The following is a 21,942-nucleotide window of genomic DNA, read 5'->3' as shown; positions in this document are numbered from 1 at the left end:
CCTTAATCCAAAAAGGCTTCATGAAACAAAGGGATGCATACTTTTTAAAGATATTCCTGTTATTTTATCATGAAGATGTTGATCATATGGTTTTTTCTTTATTTTACAAATCTGTGAATTATATTGGTTGATTTTTGAGTGTTAAGCCAGTTTTTGATTTCTGCGATAAACCCTATTTGGTCAAGATGTGTTATCCTTTATTAAATTTTGCTTGGTTAAATTTGTTAGAGAATTTTGTGTCCATGCTCATGAATAATGTTGCTGTATAAAAAAAAAGATATTCCTGAAATTCTGAATAAACAAACCTGAATTTTCCAAAATATAGTTTATGCACAATTATTTGCACAAAGGAAATTGTGTTTATAATTTGCCACTATTTATATATGTACAACTGCTCAAATTTTTTTTACTATTTTTAGTATAAGAAACCCTTTGTATCAATCAGATACAGATACAACTGTTCCTTGGACCCTATTATTTTTAGAGATTGTCAAAGATTTTCTAATTCTACACAATGTCATAAGAATTTTAAAATAAGGCAGTAGGGGATTATAATTATTTAAATCTGTAATAACTGTATACCAAATGTTTTATCTTTTAAAAAGACAAATGACAAGAGAATGTCAATTATTTTGTAGAATGGTTGCAAAATTGAAATGTATGGCAGGTATCAAGATTTTACTGGATGCAACTGGAAATTATATATGCTATAAAACATACAATGATAAACATCTATATAAGCATATACATAGACACTCATTTATGTCTCCATTTAATTACACAGAGCCTTCTATTTCTTGCTGATAACTACTAGGCAAATACAGAAAGTCTTTTGCCATATGCTGCTGAGCTGCATTGAGGAAAAGGAATATTCAGGCTCCTAAACAAAGTAGAAATTAGAACCCTGGGAGATTAGGCTTTGACACTGAAGTCTCCTCTAAACCCTGGAAGCTGTTGAACACCTAATTTAATGGCTTTATGGGAGTTTAGTAGCAGACCCTGCGTAAAGTTGAGGTACTTCCACAGCCTCACCACAAAGTGTAAGGAAGAAAAAATAAGTCTGAGGTTGAGAAGACAGCAAGGAAACTTGTCTACCTCAACCTTGACCGTGGTGGATGGGGGAAAAAACATCCCACTATGATTATGTTTAAACAGAAACAGACCCTCAAACAGGCTTTGGTCCACACTCATTCTAGGGTGGTTTGAGAAATGCCAAGCAGAGTATGTAATGTAAAATGGACCTGGCTGGATAATGCCTCCAGGTAACTGGTAGAAGCAAAACACAGATCCTCTGTAAAGAATGTCATCAATCAGGATAGGAGATAATTCTCATGAGGGACATGAGTATTTCAGAGTAAAAACATAAAATCACAAGTTACACAAGGAAATAAATCTACATAAATGAGAACCAACAGAAACAACAGACGACAGAATAAGATCCTCAAAGGTAATGAAATGAGCAGATACAGAATGTAAAATAGTTATATTTAATGTTAAACAAATGAGATGGTTGAATATGTAAGGAATAAAACAATAAGGAATGACCATATACATATGAAAAAGAATCAAATAGAGCCTCTGGAAATTAAAATGTAATAATTAAAATTATAGTGGATAAATGAAACAATTAGTCCAGAAGATAAATATACTACACACTAGAAAAAGAGTTGAAAACATGAAAGGAAAATGAAGAACTTTGGAGGAAATGATCAGAATTCTGGATAGAAATAAAAGAGATAATGGGAAAGAGGAAATACTTAGATATATTAGGTATTTCTCTGAATTATCGAAAGATACTAATTCTCAGATCCAGACTTTCAGTGGATCCTAAGCAAGATAAATTAACTGCTCATAGACACATCACAGATAACTACAAAGGGAGAGGGAACACACATCACCTACAAATACAGAGTCAGGGACTGAAAGCTTGTTTCTCAGTGGCAATTGCTGCCGGAAGCCAGGGACTTGAATATAGAATTGTCAACTGACTGACAATTGGTACATCCATCAAACCTATCGTTGAAAATGGGAGAAAATTATAAGGGCTGGTTCTGTGGTGTAGTAGGTTAGGCCTCCTCCTGCAGTGCCAGCATCCCACATGGGCTCCAGTTTGTGTCCTGGGCTACTGCTCTTCTGATCCAGCTCTCTGCTTATGGCTTGGGAAAGCAGTGGAAGACGGCCCAAGTGCTTGGGTCCTGCATCCACGTGGGAGACTGGAAGAAACTCCTGGCTCCTGGCTTCAGCCTGGTCCAGTCCAATGGCTGTTGCAGCTATTTGTGGAGTGAACCAGCAGATGGAAGTCTTCTCTATCTGTTCTCCATCTGTAACTCTGCCCTTCAAATAAATCTTTTTTAAAAAAGAAAATTATAGACACTCTCTGACTACAAAAACAGTTTTTGTTTCATGCAGACCTCGCTGAGGAAATGTTAAAGTGCATGAGTCTCTGTGTGTGTGTATAAAATCAAGCAGAATTTATCTAAAATGGATGCTATTAGATTGTGGTAAACTTAGATATATTAGCAACTATATAGTAAATCTAACAAAGCATTGGTGAAATGATATAAAATAAGAATTATGCCTACTCTATGGCAGGATAGAATTAAAGCATTAGAAAACAGAGCATATAAATTACAAATAGTCTTGAAGCCTGGTAAGTCCCAATTCTAACTTACTTTAATAAATAATCATTCATAATATTGAAAGTCTTATGTGGGAGAGAGGAGAAAGGTTTTAAGTTTGGAATTTGTTTAGTATTGATGTTGCTGTAGCATAACCTCAAAAAGAACAGAGCTGCCTGTAATGAAACTTTTTCATATTAAAATAAATAAAATTATCCAAGAAATAACAATTTATTGCTCTGTTTCTGGGACTGGGAAATCACTTTGTTGAAAAACCTCCAAAATCCCATGCCCATTCTTTTTAAAATGTGTATTTGAAATACATTTAGCAGAAATGTGAGACAAAAACAGAAAATATTAAATCAGTTTGATAAACTGCATCATTAAGGAATACCAAGGAGCTAAATTTGCTATTTGTATATATCAGAAATCCAAAGTGCTGGACTCTAATCCAGCCAGCTTTATATTGACCTGAGCACCCTACCAAAAATGATTCCAGAAGGGAATCAGTAGATGCTAGCAATGTTACTAAACACATCATCAGATTTTTGACTTCACAATCTGAGACGAAAAAATGGCATGTTTCATGCAGAACTCTCATGCAGAGAGAGAACTTGCACACTTGGATCAAGAGAAATTTGCAGCAATGTACTTTAAGTGCCGTGCAAGCAGCCTGGGAGGTAAAAGAAGGGACTGTGGTATCCAAGTGTTTGTTAAATAAAAGACTTTTTAAAAATCTCCACTGAGCTACTCTTCATAAGAAAAAAAATGTATACAATGAATGGGGTAAGATACAAGAATAAGGAAAAATACATACAATAAGATCCAAGTGGAAACTTTTCAAACTGATGGATATGTTTATGGCCTTGAGTGTAGTAATGGTTTCACAGGTATATTTTATCACAAAATAAGTTTCCTTATGTTGTACATATTAACCATGTATAGTCTTTTGTTTGTTAATCATACCTCAATAATGTGGCTTACAACAATATGAAAGAATAAAATGTTCCTATCTACTGAATATATGCTATGGGAATAGTTAAAATCTGGTGGCACTGTTGAGCTGAATTTATATCATTTTGGCTAATTTTAGAAAGGGATATTTAGCAAAATAAACCACAACCGGGACTCACAAGGCTTCCAAACTATACAAATTGAGAATTCTTAGTATGAGAAATGTTAAAAAAATTGCTTTTTGAATTACTTACTGTTCTTTATTTACCACCTTCAGTGTATCACATCTTATTCCTCTAAAAAGCAATCTGATAAGAACCCATATTCTTCTGAGATCTCTAATTACAGTTTTCTTAAATATAGAAAACATGTAAGGTACCCCTAAGATTATTTGTCCCTTGCCAGACTACAGAGTAGTTCCTAAGATTTCTAAAGGATTGTATAGATGTCATTTCAGTAATCGTAGAACATATAGCAGAGTACTTTTAAAAGTTTGTGGAAAATTAGAATTAAAAGACATTTATTTTGGTACAAAAATTTTTGAAATGCATGCATAGTTTTTTCATGATATGTATTTTCCATGAATTTCCCAAAGATCCCTTATACAGGAGAACAGTGTAATGTTTTTTAACACAAGAAGAGTTGTAATTGTGGCCTTTGGAATGCCATGATGACCCCACAGCCTTACCACCTGCACATTTAATTTATGTAGATAAATAATGTGAGATTTGAAACCATATTAGTACTTAGGAACAGATGTGCTTACAGTAATATAGTGTGAAGGGAAGTGACAGTTCATATCAAATCATTTTGTGATTCTATCCTTGTATTTTGCACAAAAATATATTTGTATTTTGTAATTATTTCAGCATGTATAATTAGCTAGGTGACATCTCAGAATGTAATTATTTATGCTAATTTGTAATAATTTAAATGCCTTTTTAGGAATAAGTCTCTCTTGGGAAATAACTTACTTTGGGGCATCTAAATTTATGCTTATGAAGGGACTTCAAAAAGTTCATGGAAAATGGATTTAAAAAATAAGTTTAGGGATGGGCATTTGGGATGGCAGTTAGGACACTGTTCGGGTGCCCCTATTCCATATCAGAGTTCCTGGTTTGTGTCCTAGCTCCTCTGCTTCTGATACAGGTTCTAACTAATGCACACCCTGGAGACAGCACTTGATGGCTCAAGTCCTTGGGTTCCTGCCACCCATGCAGGAGGCCCAGGTGGAGTTTCCAGCTCCTGGCTTCAGTTTGACTCAGTCGCAGCTGCTGTAGGCATTTGGGGAGTGAACCAGCAGATAGAAGATCTCTGTCACTCTACATTTCAAATAAAATGAAACTAAGTTTATAAAACATTAAAAGTAAGGGAATTTTAGTATAAAATATTTTGAAATCTGATTTTTTCATAATGTGCATTTTCCATGAATGTTTTGAAGACACCCTTATAAATGAAACACTAAGAACCAAAAGGCATCTATTTGTTGATCATGTGAGTTCATTGGAAACAAGTTTGGCCTCCTTCCCTTCCTGTGTCATGCACACATCCACTCTCCTGCCTCCTGTCATGGGATGAACCCTTGCCAAGTGCTGCTCACCTCAACCTTGGATTCTCCAGCCTCTCAAACTATTAAGAACTAAATCTCTGTCCTTGAGAAATCATCCTGTCTTGGCTATTCTGTTATAACAATGCAAAACAGACTAAGACAGTGTATGTTGAGCTTGCTATTGGGCCAAAGGAGAGAAAGCACCCTTAATATTTTACATCAACATTTTGAAAAAGAAAAAAGATTGAGTAAACACTGATAGAATCAGGTCACAACAAATATGAATGTTCAGTAACTGACATGGGAGCTCTTTTGACCAGGACTAATTCTTACACAAAGGAATATGTGATTAACTGAACTTATCTGGAAGCGAGCAAATAACACAAATACTTGGTGGCTCTGGCCCTTGGATGTTGCCTGTTGTGATTTATTGTATCCTTCTCTTAGAAAATAAAAGGCAAGATAAAATATTTAAATGAATTAGCTTTTTTTTTTCAGTTGATATCGTTGATCAACTCAAGTCAATGATTTAGGGGTTAAGAGAATAAGTAGAATCAAGGGATAAAGCAACATTTTGAGAATATTGGAAGATTTCACTTTTAAATCTATACTCTTATTCCTGTAAATATCAGATTTTCAGTCAGCTCTCCAAGTCCTTCTAATATAGCAGTTAACTCATGTGCCAAATCAGCAGCTTCACACTTTTAAAAGGTTGTTCCCAGAGCAATTAATCAATTCCTGTTAAATGGCCAATGTGATTTGAAAGTAGGAGTTACTTTGGTTGTTAAGACACACAATTTTGACTGCCCACTTAGGAGTCTATTGATTGCTAAGGGGTCATTTTGCAAATAACAAGAAATCTTCCTAAATTTTGTCACACGGGAAATACTCTGATGAGTCTCTCCTATTTAGAAATTCCTCAGACATGGGTAACTTCCCATTGGCATTGATAGTCATTTGGCCAACTTGAGCATCCTCTCCTGTTAAGTGGGGGTGATCCGGACAGTCTTACAGGCCACTGTTATACTGATATGGCAGAAAAAAAAAAAGGTTTTTTTTTTTTTTTTTTTTTTTTTTTGATAAAGGTTGCGTTCCTCTTATACATGACTCCAAGTAGCTTGCCTCTAATTCTCTAACTGGTATACTTTTCACAATGGCCCTTTGCTTCTGAACTGGGAGTTACCTGGGGAGCAATTGGTGCAGGTGTTTTTGAAAATACCTGCCTTGGGCTGCCCAACCCTCCCTTCACTCATGCACCATGGTGTATCAACTTCTGATTTCAAGAGATAAATTGAACTTAAGTTAGTTATCACATCTAGAATTAGCTACCCTTTTTCTTTCCTATCATTATTGCCCCACGAGGCAGCAGGAAGCCCTTATGATACACTTACAGCATTTGGAATAGCATTTCAAGGATGTTCTGTATAAAAGAGAGGCTAGCTCTAATAGAAATTGTGGTCTTTGATCTATGTTTTGGAGGTCAGTGCATCCAGGATTATTTTCATAAGAATAACAAACAGAAGTGAAATTCTGTTAGGATATAATAGAAAACTAGAGGGATTTCCCTCCCCCCACCTGTGTGTGTGTGTGTGTGTGTGTGTGTGTGTGTGGCAGAAGACTTTGAAAACTAAAACTCACTTGTTTGTTTCTTTTCAGCAGTAAAAATTAGCATGCAAAGCTTAATGTGGAGAAATATACCTGATAGACCAGGCAGATGTCTTTGGAAAGAACTAAGCATGCAGTGTGCATTCAGACTGGAAACAAAGAGAGTACACCTGGCAGACCTGTCAAGACCTGAGTGCCTAACTCAAACTCTGGAGTTTTCACTCTGCCTGCTACTCAAGAAAAGTCTTTCCACTTAGCACAAGCAATTGTACTGCATTTTTTCCCCACTAAAACCACTCCTGCTGCTTCATCATTAGAAATATTACTATTCACTTATCAAAGGAGAATTCAACTTTATTCTGGCTTCACTGCCCCAGACTTGGAGCCTACAGAGTTGTCTAAAACTAGACAGTCTCCCTTTTCCAGCATTATCACAGTTATTACAACAGACTGGTGCTATTTTATTTAAAAAACCATCTTTCTTAGGCGTTCTGAACTTGAGTTTTATAGAGCAATTTGGCTTTCCTAATTTATCAGTCACCTCTTCAGCCCTGAATTTTTACCCATGTAACTGTGCCCAACTGTTTTAATGAAAATGTTTAATGAAAACATAGAACTTCAGAACAATACATCTGGCTACACTCTTGAGAATGTTACATGACAAATCATCCTCCTTATCCTGCAGTGCCATCATTCACTCTTATAAATAATCACTTGGCATTCGTTAATTACTGTTTGCTCTAAATAATTAGCCTATCATTGCTAGATCTATTTTAACAGTATTTCTAATGCCTTTTTTCCAAGCCTGTAGTGGGACATTTGTCCTATTTTCCAGTCTAGAAACGTTACAAGCATCATTTCATTTCCTAATTCTTTGTAGTCACATTTAAAATTGGCACTTGTAATTAAAGCTGTGGCCAAGCAGAATATATTACATTAAACTGCTGAGATAATTTTGCTGATACCAGCTTTCCAAGTTTGCTAAGTCCTTTGTTTTGCACTGAGAGTCTAATTCTTGTGATGGTTTAATAGATATGAAATCACCCTAGAGAGAAAATATTTGGAATTGCAATCACTATTATTAAATTCCTAGTTTGATGACCCATAAGAGTTTGGAAGTGAAAATGACAATGCAATTTATTCCATATTGTTTTTGCTATTTTCCAGAGTTAGAGAGCAGCTACTTATAGGGGATGAATGTGAAGCCAAAGGAAAGTCCAGAAATAATATAAAACTTCACTAAGCATATGAACAGGTCAGAGAGGGTACTCTATGGATTTCCTGCCAGAATTATTTAGCATAAAATTTTCTCGAGGCAAAGAGATGGGATGTTTCCTCAGCGAACAGTCGATTCTGGCTTCTCTATAGATCTGTGATTAGGATCAGGAGGGATGTGAGTGATGGATTCTAGTTTTATTCTCAGTTTCAGAAAGACCGGCCAAAGATCCTGCCAGCTCAGTGGCCTTGAGATTACAAGGTAGAAACTGGAAATCAATGGAGTAATTACAAAACTTCTCAAAACCATATCCTGCTTCTGTCAGTAAAGCTGCTTGGCTAGCCACGGCTTGGTGATTAGCTATTTTGTTTTGCGAAGTGGGATTCATTTAATTTCCTGTTTGCAAAGTACCAATGATGACTCCCAGATCAAATCTGCATAATGCAAAGACAGACAAGTTTTAAAATATGAAATTCAACCCCTGAAACACTGTAACAGTCTAAGGTGACAGAGACCACACTGCTGCCTGCCTCCGCTGCCTCTGACTTCCCTTCTATCTTCCCTGCTGTCTTGTACCCCCTGCCCACAAGGCTCAGGGAATAAGGCTTCCACCCTGGGAGATTCAATAGTTAGAGCTAAATGTGAACACGAAGGATAGGAATAATTATCTAAATTACTTGAGAACTATAAAAGGGGCTCAACCTGATCTAATAAGTAGAGCAAATAGCAAGGGAAAACCCAAAGAGAATTGTGTGGGTGACTTGAGGAGCTTGGATACAAGTCCTTAATTGGGTTATACTTACCTGGCCCACGACTCAGCTCAGCATTAATTGCAAGAGATGATTAGTAAGCAAATCTGATTTTGCTTATAATCAAGCCCAGCACTGCTGTCTTTTCTAAGTAATTTACACTCTGCGACTTAGAGAAAGAAGCGTACCTGAGAGAGGACACAATATCTGCAGATGGGGCTGTTATTCTTGCCTTCTGAGTCCACTTTAAGTTACCTTGAACCTGTTCTAGTAAAACAACGGCCACAACAGAGCCTTAGTATCCTCTGTGCTTGGCACCCTGTACTTCAATTTTTTTTGTTAAGAGTTACTTATGTTATTTGAAAGGCAGAGTTACACATAGAGAGACTGACAGAGAGAGGGACACAGAAAGTTTTTCTTCATCCACTGGTCCACTTCCCAAACGTCTCCAACAACTGGGTCTGGGCCAGGCCAAAGCCAGGAGCCAAGAAACTCAATCTGGGTCTCTCATGTGGGGGCAGGGACCCAAGTACTTGGGCCATCATCTCGTCTCCCAGGCCCTTTAACAGGAAGCTTGACTGGAAGTGTGGAGTAGCTGGATACTGAACCAGGCATGCTGATATGCCAAGTGGTGGCTTACCCTGCTGTGCCACAGTGCTGGCCCTCCCTTCTGTTCTGACTTTTATGGGCATCTGAATGAACTAACAGGTCCTTGCATGAGGCGGGATTGGACTTGGGGGGCTTGTGATTAGTGGCTTGGTACTAAAAAGGAAGTCAGGATCACTTCTCACTGTCAGTTATCAAATGGCTCCTTCCTGTGTCACTGTTTCTATTGGTGAAGTGCTGGTTCCATGACTATTGCACTGGGGCTTGTGAAGCCTGGAAATTGAGGACAGAATATCCCAAAGCACTCAGAAGCACTCACAGTTCTATTAGCCCAGTATATAATCTTACAAAGACTCTTCCTGATCATACTTTTAGAGTTTAACCTCATCAAATAGTGATTTTATAATTTCCATTACCAAGTTTTCAAAAACCATGTACAACAGATCTATATACACATTAGTAATTAGCTTCCTTTCAACTACCCAGTAGATAAAGTGGTCTCTACAAAGTTGACGGAAAATGCCTATTATGAAAAAACTATGCACACGTATCATAGTTTTTTTGCAACAAAACAAACACTATTTGGTTCCATTTATAAACAAACATTTTGAATTCCATTGTATATCTGCAAACAAATCCATCAGCTATGATCTCCTCCAGGCACACACGACCAAGAAGACACAGAGCTGACAGAGTGTGAAGCTGAGTTTGAGAATTTTATGGTTAAATAATTGAGTGACTCTGGGAAATAATTTAACATCTCTGGGCTCCAGTTACCTCACCAACAAACTAGGTAGAGAGACTGGGATTAATTAGTACATTTCAATACTGGCTGAACAGAATAATCTGGGTAGCTTTCAAAAATCTCTGGATGCCCAGGCTCTACACCAAACCAATGAATGAGACTCTAGAAACTGAGTTTGGGGTGTGGGAATTCGTAAAGGCCTCTCAGGAGATTGTGAGCCTCTGAATTGAAAACCAACCCCTCAAGTGTCTTTGGTGGCTAAAGTCCTGTGACCTACTGCTGTCTTGCCTATGGGGTGAGACAGACACACGGGATTCCTGAATAAAGACAGGGCTTTAATGGGACCTGCAATATTTTGATAAGGACTTTTTTTCTCCAGTTATCAATTCAACCACAACTCCTGCAGACTGTACCATATTGAATCCAGACCACACTGGCATTTTAAATACAAAAAGGCTTCAATTGGGGTTGCCTGGTTGGAAAAAGTTAATGTTACATCTTATTTTTTAAAAAATAAAAGTAAATCTGCCTAAAGAGTTTTTTGGCCATTTTGCTAAAAAAATCATTTCAGCTTTCAAGTCTTCTTGTTAGAAGCAGGAGATCAAAGACATATTTAGTTGGTCTGATGTAAAAACCTTGGTGATTACTTAACCGTGTCTCCCCCATGTAAAGACAGAAGGTTTTAAATAGACAGTGGTTGTTGTTCCCTTTGGAACAATGGGATGGGATGAGAGGTAAAGGCAACACAGTTTGGCACAAAATGATTCTCCAGCCTGATAAAATGAAACCTCTGACCTATGAACAACTCCAGCCCATTGTCTAGACAGGAGAATCAGAATAATTCAAGGGTAAGTGTTCAATGTGGACACAGTGCTCATTAGTATCTGGACAAATAGCTGAATTTCTATGTGTTAAAGTCTTATTGTAATAAAAAGGAAAAAATTGTCCTCATTTAGCTGATTAGACTCATAAAAGAAAGGTATGCCCCACGGAAACTGCTCTGAGACCATCTAGGGCAGCCCTAACCTCAAAAACTTAGCAGCATGGACATTTGAAATGCAGTGTTTGGGACTCATTGCTCTGTACTTGCTATGTTGAAATTCTTATTAATCTTATTTTAGTGGGAAGTTTTTGGCTTAGTGGTTAAGATGCAGCTTGGGATGCCTCCATTCCATATTGGAGTGCCTGGATTGGAGTCCTGGCTCCACCCTCAATTCCACCTCCTATAAATGTGCTCTCCAGAAGGGAATAGGTGATAGATCAAATAGTTGGGTTCTACCACCTACATGTGAGACTCAGATTGGGTTCCTCGCCTCAGGTGTTGCAAGTGTTTGGCGTGTGAACCAGCAGACAGAAAATCTCTGTATCTTATCTTTCTGCCTTTCAAATAAATAATGCAAGTTTAAAAATAGTAATTTTGTCCTTGACTTTGAAGTCTGGTGGGTCAGGGAAACATGTGCAGAGGGATCAGAGTCTCCGCTTACACATGGTCCCTGGTCTCACTTCTTTGCTTGCCTCCTCAGGATGGAGACATTCCAGGTCTGAGAGTTAAGGTCAGGGCCAACTCTGTGCCCTGCAGTATTTTAGGACAAGGAAAAAGCAATGGCTACCTTTATCTCAGGGTGGCAACAACAAGGGGTGGTCCATGAGCACTTTGGCAGGAAGTGCACCCACCTTGGATACTGAATATGTTGTAGCATCAAGGTTGCTACCTTCTGGGGTGGGTCAGTCATCTACTGAGTGTTGGAGTTGCCAGCTGTTGGAAGGGGGGGGGATTGATTTCCCTGTTGCTTCCAGGGCCTTAAATTTTCCATGTGCAGTGGGTGCCACCAATCATGTAGTTGACCATGCCTGACCTGATCACCAGCAGACAGCTCTGGGCTTGACAGAGCCATGTGAAGCCTGAGGAGGGCTGCCTGAGCTCAGTGTACAAATGTACCAAGTCCACTGGAGCTGAGTGAAAGATCTAGCCGCCTCTTCATCTTTCCTTCCACTGTTAAGTATCATGCTGGGCTGTGTGACAGGGTGCACATTACTTGGGCTTTCTGGGCTCCAGAATATTATTCTGTTCTGGCATAAAAAATGAAATAACATCAATAAGTACTTGGCAGAGGTACAGGAACCTAGCAGATGTTCAATAAATTTTAGCTGCTACTGTTACTGTTTGCTACAAAGTCTGAGAGTAATTACAAAAAGTATTTTGATGACTCATTGGAAGGACATGCATTCTAATAAATTCATTTGGGGTTTTGTCTCCAGGTGCTTAGGGTCCAACTCACTAAAATTTTTAGGAGAGCTCAGGTAGGGGAAAACAATCTATTGAGAAGGGATCTTGGCTTTGTTCCTCATTGACAGCATTCCCACAGCAGCTGTTTTGCTGTTGAACTAAAGTAGAGCGGGTGCCACCAGGTAACAGAGACTCCAGAAAGACAGTGAGTACTGAGCTGGAGTTGCCAGTACTAGCTTCCTGCTGGTGACTGTCACCAACGCTGATGTTCAACACTCCTGGACTTAGGCAGCCAGGGACCCCTGTAACACATCTTTGCACTCAAAGGAAGCTGCTTCAGTGTTCTACCACTAATTTTTTTCACAAAGCATTATTTCCATATAAATCTTGAGCCCTGGCTGTACACTAGGTTCTTTTTATCTTCTCTCCAATCCTTACAAACATCAAGTAAGGCAACCACGTCTGCTTCATACTGATAGATAAGAAAACTTGAGGCTCAGCTAAATTAGTGGTTTAACCAAGATTTTTCAGGTAGATCATGAGGCTAAGGCTTAGGTTTCATTCTCTCTGGCTGCAAGGTCATGCATTCTTATTTCAATCCACCGGAAAGTTTGTCTCATAGCTATAATAAATGACCTCAATGCAGGAGGGAGTAATAACAGCAAACACTGTGCAGCTTTGATACCAGGCAGTTTTAAGTATTAAAACTTGAAAATATTTATGTAGAGTTACAACATAAGTGTATTTGACTGTAAACAATCTTTGAATTCCATGCATAGTGTTTTCACAACATGCATTTTTTCACAAACTTTCTGAAGAACATTCCTATTGACTCATTTAATGTTTCAGTGGGAATTACTGTGAAGTGGGAATTACTGCATCCATTTTACAGATGAGGAAATTGGGTCAATGGGACTGTAAGTCAACTGGACCAAGTCACACAGCCAGTAGCAAGTGACAGAGCCAGGGTATAAATAAATGACAACATGGCTTCATATTCTCTGGTTCATTAGTGGGCTAAGGAGTCAGAAATTCTGGAATTGTTTTAAAGCGTCAATGCAAAAACATATACCATGAACTTCTAAAATAATCTACAAAAATATTTACATTCAAATGGTGTCTTTCAAATACTAGCCAAATGTTTTTGTAATTTCTTTCAGAGCCTGAAGCAAATGATAACAATGAGACAGACTGAGTATCCCTAATTTGAAATGGTTGAGAGCAGGAGAGGTGCAGATTCCATACTATTTTGGATTTTGGAAAATTTGTATATACATACTGAGGTATTTTGGGTATAGGACAAAGACCCTGCCACTGGTCCAGCCTAAACGCAGGCCATTTCATTATACACACAATAGGCATGTTTGTGGGGGGATCTCAGTGTGCATGGAAAGGTACATCCCAGCTGAAGATGGCTGGGCAGGGTTTTTTTCCTGTGGGAACACAGAAGGAGTTGTGTACTGTGTGTTTGCATTTTGACTATGATCTGTCATAGGAGGTCAGGCGTGGAACTTTCCTCTTAAGGTGTCAGGTTAGCATTCAAAATGTTTTAGATTTTGGAACATTTTAGATTTTGGATTTTCAGATTAGAGATGCTCAGCCTGTAGTAATAAAAATAGCAGCTCGATTAAGTTTTATAACTATTGTGTGCATGGCCTTGTGTGGAAAGTGTTACTTATGTCATCTCATTTACTATGTATGATAGGAGGATCAACAATCCATGCAACAGAATAAATGCTGAGGCACAGAGAACGTGAACAACATTCTTCCTTTCACAAAGCATTTCTATGGTCCCTGGGTTAAACACAGGCTGAATTCAGAATCCACACTCTTTACTATTACACAAATACTCCATTCTTTAAGATTTTTATGACAGAAAGCTTTATCTTCTGAAAGTAGACTGAACTTGTGAAAAACGGGCAGAAATTATTTGTGACTCAACACTAAGTTTTATAAACTTCAGCTGCTAGGGATTAATTTTCCATCAAAGCTATCATTTGATGAAAATATAGACTACTTTCCTTTTATGATCTATATATTTTCTACACTTGATCTTAGCCAAAAGGCCGAGAAGCGATGATCTATATATTTTCTGAAATATGTCCTCCTAAGACCAATTAATATGTGTTTGGGCAATGACCTATCTCGGTAATTAGAGTTTCCTAAGGTGCTGACTTTGGAGGGGGACTCTCAGGAGCACTTACAATCATAATCATGCTCCAAATTTGATGCTGAACATTTATAATCGTGACTAGATGCCTGCCCTGTGCCTTCTGGGATCATGGCACAATGCTGGGAAGGTGCTTAGTGTACCAATCTATAATGATTATAACCCAGAAAATTGCTTCCTCATTTGTAGCACTTTTACCGTGAGCAGTACTTAAGTAACTTTCAATGCATGGTTCCAGAGAACCTACATTGTATGAGGGTATTTCAGAAAGTTCATGCAAAATGTGTATTATGAAAAAAAATCTACGCATGGATTTCAAAAACTTTTTGCATCCAAATAAACTCAAGTTTTAATTCCATTTTTCCAGAACTTTCTGAAATACCCTCATTCATGGTTCAGTCTCATATTGTAGACAGGGGCTATACTAAGTTGGGGACACTTAGTCATCTTATATAGGCAAGCACCTTAAGTGAGGGTGAGGAAGTTGACAAATCTCCATTTCCCTCAGTTCTGTGTTGGCCAAGAATAATAAACCCATTCTTCATTTTCTCAAGCCTTGCTGGACAGGTTGCAAGCTGCAACCTCTTATCTTTCCAATGTTAGCTCCAACTTGGTTGTAATTTAACGAATAGCTCAAGATTGATTCTTTCAGGAAAGGACAGAGCGAATAGCTTGGTCATTCTTGATAAAGTACTTGTTGCAGCCGGAGTTGGGGATAGTAGCAAGGAAAGCAGAGGAGAAGAGAAAAACAAGAAGAGAGAGGTGGCTTTGTTGTACATCTTTAGACTGGGAGCCCTCTTATATTTTGCAGTATGCTTCTCTAAGCAAAATTTCCCCTCCGAACTCAGAAGATTCCATGGCATGCCTAAGAGCAGCCGCTTCCAACTGCTCCAATCTCAGTTAACACACACACACACACACACTCTCTCTCTCTCTATGTTGGAAGCAATCTTCTTGGACTATAATAGCATTTCTAGAAATTCCAAAACACATGTTATACTTTTCTCCTGGAAAAATCTCTCAGCCAAGTAGAAAGTTTTCTATGAAGAAAGTTAAAATTTAGAAGTGACACTACTAAAGGAGAAGTTGTATGTTTTCTAAAGCCTCTTCTGTCCCCTAAACGCTTTTCATATAGGAACCCTCCATTGAGGACTTTATTGAACACAGCTGACTAGAGAAAAAGCATTCAATGTAGATGGCAAGACCTCTGTTAGCACAGGGAAGGAAAGAGAGTGGGATGATCATTTCTACTTTGAACTGAGAGACTTACTATTTACAAACACAGCGAAACAGAAACATGAAAGTAACATATTTTCACCAAAAAGGGAAAGAAATGGATTGAGAAAAACATTTTTGCAGATAACATAATAAATAGTGGGTGATGAAAGAAAGCTATTTGCTTTGTTATCATTAATAACAGTATGTCTGATTTCACTAATTATTTAAAACCCCTAGAGGAAGGTTTTCTTTCCTGCATTTTACACAGGAAAAGCTGAGACACTCTAGAGCAAGGTAATTAGAGTAAGTCATCTGTCAGGATGTGGGAGAGTCGAGATTTCACCCAAGACTAAATCTCACACTCTCAACCAATCCTGTGTCAGACACGAGTTACACTGGCATCGACTGAATAGCTTTTTGATTACCATGGCTTTGTTGGAATGACCTCCTCCTTGGAACTCAATGGTCCCAAAAGCATCCGTTGGGCTGAGTTGGGTGTGTTTGCTGATGGACCACTTCTCAGACTGGATATCATTTCGGGACAGACGACTTTCATTTTTCTCATTCTGAAGCACGGAGATACTGGGTGTGAGGCCGACATGCTGGCCGATCAGACGTCCACAGCAACACCTGTGATGGGAGAGGGATGGTGGACCCCTGGCGTTAGCCAGTGTTGGCAAACACACTAAAGGCTGGAGGATTCTGCAGTGCTTTGTCAGCCCACTTCAGTGAGTTCTCGGCGAAAACGCCTTCATGCGGCTGTTATCAGGCAAATGGTGAACTCAGGCTTTGTGTGACACACGTATCTTTTTTTGTTTCCAACACTTCTCCATTTTCCTTCAGCTACATAAGCTTGAATATGCTTCCTGCCCTTCTCCATCGTCCTCGTTCACATATGGCCTGCGCTTCAAGATAGGACACCCGCAAAACAAAGTTCTCTAGATTTTTCTATTCTTACAGCTCTCACCTCTCCAATCTGGCATTAAGGAAGTGGAAGAGCTTAGAGGGAAGCATTTTAACAAGCACATTTGAATGAGAGATCCCATGTCTATGTGAGTCTCAACCTAACTCGTCTCTTCTGGGTTGACATTGGCCGTCAAATATCTAATTCTGAGATAAAAATGTGCAGGCTTAAGCATTCTTAAATGATGAAGAAAATATTCATGAGACATGTGAAAACATTGTATCATATGTCTTGCATTCATTACCACACTAGTAATAATAGGTGGAATACTTGTATATAACTAATGCTCATTAAACACTCATAATTTAGCATCCATTTTATGAGATGTTAGTTTCGAAGGTTAGGTCATTTGCCCAAGGTCACATTGTTGGTGTCTAAGACTCTATTATCCATATTTTCAATTACTTTATTAAATTAGCTGTTAATAAGTGACTCTCTATGCATGAATATATGTGTATGCACATCTCTCTATATATATTTACATATGCTACTTTACCCCACCTTATACCTTGTTAATCTTCAGGAAGGTAAGCCAGCTGCTAACAATGAGCTTGGATGGGAATCTGAAGGTCTGTAGTACATGTGGTAATCAGATAGGAGTCTTTTATTTGAATGCATGTTGCTGTAAACTAAATATTTTCACAAAATACTTCCAAGGGAAAATCAGCAACAAAACAAAACAAAAATGTGATTAATTCTTTCCATAATGGTCTATGTTATTCTGCACAGGCTCTTAGACTAAGAATTAACTGTAGGGAAGGCATTTTATATAGTGCCTATATGATTGCTTCAAAAACATCCAACAATATAAAAAATGACCTTTAAAGTTGTTTCCCTTGCAGTGGGTAATAATCGGTACTGTTTTATAATTGCTACTTCACATTCTGAAGACATTAGAGACAGTGAGATGCTTACCTATGGGGGTCTTTGGTGCTGGGTATGATGTGAACACATTCTCTTTTATAAAATGCTCTTTCTATCCAGGATTTCTGAGCCTGGAAAAAAAAGAGAGGAAAGGTGAACATAACCTTTAAATATTGTTGACTAGGAAGCAAAATTTTATAATCACATAATAGCCTATATTATTGTAAACTGAATTGAAATTGAGTTATTCAACATAAATACTGCATATAACAAAATCAATTACTTCTAGAACCTGCTGATTAGGTTATTTAACATAATGTCAGAGTCAAAGGAAATAGTCATTATTTTTAAAATATTAGTGATGGAACTGTGCATAAATCCACAATAATTTTTGAAGACCAGAAAGTCATTGCCATTTACAGATATAATTGACTTGGAGAGACAGAGCAGTAAGTTTATAGAAAACAACCTTATAGAAAACAACTACTCAGTGGTATCAAGAAAGGCACCTAAATAATTATAAGGTTTTCAAGCTAATATCTCCATTAGTTTTCCTTCTAGAAGAAAGGAAAAATGGCAGGGGAATCACATAGCTCAAAGCTCTAATCCATCACCAGGCTTTTTCTAAAATCCAAATTAGCAATGCTTAAGTACAGAAGGAGAAAAAGTTAATGAAAACATCAGAAAGAAAAAAAAATGTCTTTATCATAGTCCAAAATTTCACAGGTAATACCTTTGGAAGGAAAGAAGATGGCCCATTATTTCTGCATCCCACATATCTTTAAGCAGAGCAAATTCAGCTTCTTACAATGGGTGTTACTGGGACTCTCCTCCCAAAAGTCCTGCCCCTGAGATTGGGTTCTCAGACAGACAAAGGAGGTTGCAGCAAACTGTAGATCTTTGTTCCAATGCAGAATATTCATCATGCCCCTTTCCCATTTCCTTTACCAGCATTTGAAATAGCAGAGGAGCCTCCCATGGAATCCAATTGGCTGCTCAGAAGATTCCTTCTCCAAGCATTTCAGATGGAAGTTGCTACAGCAACCTGTGATGTTATTTCTATGTGGTATCATCTTTGCTGTAACCCAGCATCAGTCCCAACTTCTTAGCCTTAGAACACAGAGCCAAAGCACCACTGAGCTGTCTACCTGATCTGCCTCCACAACTGGTGTTAACTGTTACTAACCACTATTTGTTGGCAGTAACCACACTTGACTCCGGCACCCACTCAAATGTCTGCCTATGCTGGGTTAACTTCTGCTTTGCCCCAGTGTCTCAGCCTCGCATCCCCTCCTTTCTCACAGTGGAGGGCTATGCAATGGTGTGGGACTGCAGATGGGCGTTTTCTAAGACAACAATGCATATTTTATAAATAGCAACATGGGGGGTGGTTGAGTGGCCCAATGGAACTGCATCCGGTTTCATTCATGGTCACAATGAGGTCATAGAATTTCTGGGTCTTCAAACATTGCACCCACACTGCCTCAGAGATCCTGGGGTCCAGGTGGACCTCTCTACATACATCAAACAAAGGGAGCATAGTCCAATCTTTTTGCCAGAAGGAAGTGAAAAAAGTCCCACCATCATTTTCCCAAGATTTACCTTCTTAAACAGGTAGGAAGGATTCTATCTTTGCAACAGAAATGAGCTTAGTGGCATAGATAGCCAGTCTTTATCTTTGTAGAAAGCCTGTAAGTTAAACTATTCATAGGCTCCGATTTTTCCCAGACACTGAATTCTTTCACTGATACCATCTCTTGGCACACAGACAGGCACATGTTCTTCCCTGGGTATTTGAAACCAACTTTGCCCACACCATGGGGAACAGAAGGGGAGAAGGTACTTTCTTTCTTTCATGGCCCACTTTGCCAAGCCTTCATGAGGATCATTTGGGGGAGCATCTGGGAATTTCAGGGAGTGCTGATCAATTGTCCCTTAGAGAAACTGGGAAAAGCATAAAGTGTGCAGGTAGAAAGAATGGTGTGAAGTTGACTCTGCAGCATGGAGCAAGCACACAAGTGTTTTGATCCTCAGTTTTCCTCTTCTATTAAATAGGTGCAGTAGTAACACCTGACATGGAGCACAGCTATTATTTTCTGGGTATCATGCTTTCACTCCAAGAAGAGGTAACAGCCCTGTGTTCATTGATTCTGGGACTAAAATTTCAAAAAATTTCAGAGGCAGCTACTACAAAATTCTTGGGCACAGAGGTGACCTGGGCTCTTTCATGTTGGGGATGATAGGTGCCCAAGAGGTCCGGATGGTCACTGACAGGGTACATAGAAAAGTTAGTTAACCTCTCTAAGGCTCTTCCATAACATGTGAATAATCACAGCTACTTGGAAGGAGTGTGAGAATCAAAGCAGGTGACTCAGATACAGCACCTGACTTATGAAGCAGAAGCACCACAGGTAACAGCAACAGCTAACATTTACCCAGGGCCCTTCATGTGTTTAGCATTGTGCCATGTTTGTATGATCTCCTTTGATCCTCCTAAGACCTCTGGGAGGAGGGTACTCCCATGGTATCCATTTACCAAAGGAGAAATGGAGGCAGACAGACGCAGCAACTGTGCTTTCAAGCCAGGGCCTGAACTTTAGCCATCTGACCCCAGAGTTCATATTCTTACCCACTCTGCTAACTTGCCTGTCCAAATGAACTGTGACCGACCAAGTCCCCTGGATATGGGCAGTGCCATCAGGGCACGCCTGGGAGCACGGTGGTACCTGCCAAGAGTTGGACGCCTAGAGGCCACTCACGTCTTTTACCTTCTCGTTTCCCTCATGCAATCCTCACCTGTGCAGTAATGAACACTCTCTTATCTCTTCTTCATTTCTTGAGGAAAAGGATGGGGTGGGGCATTCAGAAGACACCAGAATACGAGAAGGAAGTCAGTCAAAGGGGTGGCATGGTCATTATCACACGTCCATGAAAGAAACGTAATTGCAACAGGACTCAACTTGAGTATTTGAGGGGGCCGTGATGCATGGAGTCAACTTTGCAAGGACACTTTCATTCTTTCTTTTGCTCTTGGATCCTGGTTTTAACCCAGAAGGCCATGGAAGGTTCAGTGTGATGGTTTGAGGTTAGAATTACTGCTTATGCCAGCTGGGTTGTCAGCCCTTTAGTAAGAGCACTTTGAGTTGTGTATGGCTTAGCATCTTAATTACTTTCTCAAAGGTGAAGATTTACCTCACTGTTAGCAAGAGGCTTGAGAATCACTCTCTATTTCTTATTATTAGGCAATGAATCATTTCCCTTGCCAAGGCAAACACCATTGAGAGAGACAGCAAAGGGAAATGTAAGACATCTTTCCACCATTCATGACTGTGATTGTACGTGGGAAGTTTAATGCATAACAGAAAGAATGCGTGTATCACACACGAATTGGAACCTCTGCAAACTATCAGGCATAATTTACTTTGTGGATTTTGCTTTATTGTGCCTGTATTCAGGTCTGTAATGGGACAGATATTAAATTTTCCAAATTATTTTCTCGGAGAAGGCATAGTTGATGTATAATCATGGTTTAACTTGTTCCCAACTAATTCTTTCTTCTTGTGTTCAAAGGCTTTGAACCACTCTGCATGAAGCTTCATATACTTCGATATCCAGCTATGATAACTCAGGATGGTTCTCCTGATTATTAGAAAGCATGAAATAGTTTTGACATGCCGTTTTTCTAGTTGATCTTTTAATACTTTTATAATGCAAAGATTCAATGGACAGACTGTCCTAAAATCTTTTCTTTTTAAATATGCTTCGGAAGTCTCATGCATTCTTGCAAAGGATGGCTTCTTCTTACTCCTCAGAAAATCACTTTTTTGCATTCTTTTCTAAAGGTGGAATGGTCACACAACCATGACTGAGGTTGTGAAGGGCTGCTTTCTTTCTTGTCTTTCTGCATTATCAGTCATGTGTGATGTGTAATGGGGAAGTGTTCTTCAAAGGCTAATCATTAAAGGACATCTTATTCAAAACAAAATTGAGGACATCCACATTTTAGACAAAGTCTAATGATTACCCTCGAAGAATACAGTATTCATTTTGAGGTAAATGAACAGTCAGCAACTCATCTAAATGACAAAAACAACAACCAAAAAACAGTAAATGTTGCCTTAAATAGAAAAAAATTAAATTCTTTCATTTAAGAGGGTTTCAATTCTATTTCACAAAGCCTCTGCCACCAACACCACACCATCTCCAGCTTACTCTGAATCTTCTCTGCGTGCCCTCCCTTCCAGCTACGGGATCAACAAGCTCTCCTGGTATCACTCCTTTCCAGCACATTCATACAGTGTGTCTTAAAATCCTACTCCAGAAAGCCATCAGAAGTGCTATAGCAATCCACTTTTTCCCAGGCCAGGTCAGCAAAACAAACAAACAAACAAACAAAAAACAAAAAAAAACCAACTCAGGTTAGTAACCGCAAGACCAGAAGAAGAAGAGTTTGCTAA

At 38.8% G+C, this 21,942-nt stretch overlaps 1 protein-coding gene and 1 pseudogene across 28 annotated transcripts in view; both read right to left on the bottom strand.

The window, feature by feature from the left end:
- Nucleotides 1–21,942, bottom strand: part of TRPM3 (transient receptor potential cation channel subfamily M member 3) — a 1,000,643-nt gene that overhangs the window by 299,125 nt on the left and 679,576 nt on the right. For all 28 annotated transcript variants that reach the window (XM_089336758.1, XM_089336764.1, XM_070050833.2 and 25 more), the window contains exons 2-3: nucleotides 17,537–17,616; nucleotides 16,083–16,287 (exon numbers count right to left, since the gene is read on the bottom strand). In XM_089336758.1, the coding sequence (XP_089192884.1) occupies nucleotides 16,083–16,287; nucleotides 17,537–17,616 (285 nt within the window). The remainder of the gene's footprint in view (nucleotides 1–16,082; nucleotides 16,288–17,536; nucleotides 17,617–21,942) is intronic.
- On the bottom strand, nucleotides 14,237–14,347 carry LOC149128714 (U2 spliceosomal RNA; annotated as a pseudogene).

This window comes from Oryctolagus cuniculus, chromosome 1 (assembly GCF_051225735.1).
Source record: "Oryctolagus cuniculus isolate XC-2025 breed Fujian yellow rabbit chromosome 1, ASM5122573v1, whole genome shotgun sequence".
In the NCBI taxonomy this organism is placed as follows: Eukaryota; Metazoa; Chordata; class Mammalia; order Lagomorpha; family Leporidae; genus Oryctolagus; species Oryctolagus cuniculus.
Note: the sequence above shows the minus strand (reverse complement) of the source record. Positions and strands in the feature narration are given on the sequence as shown.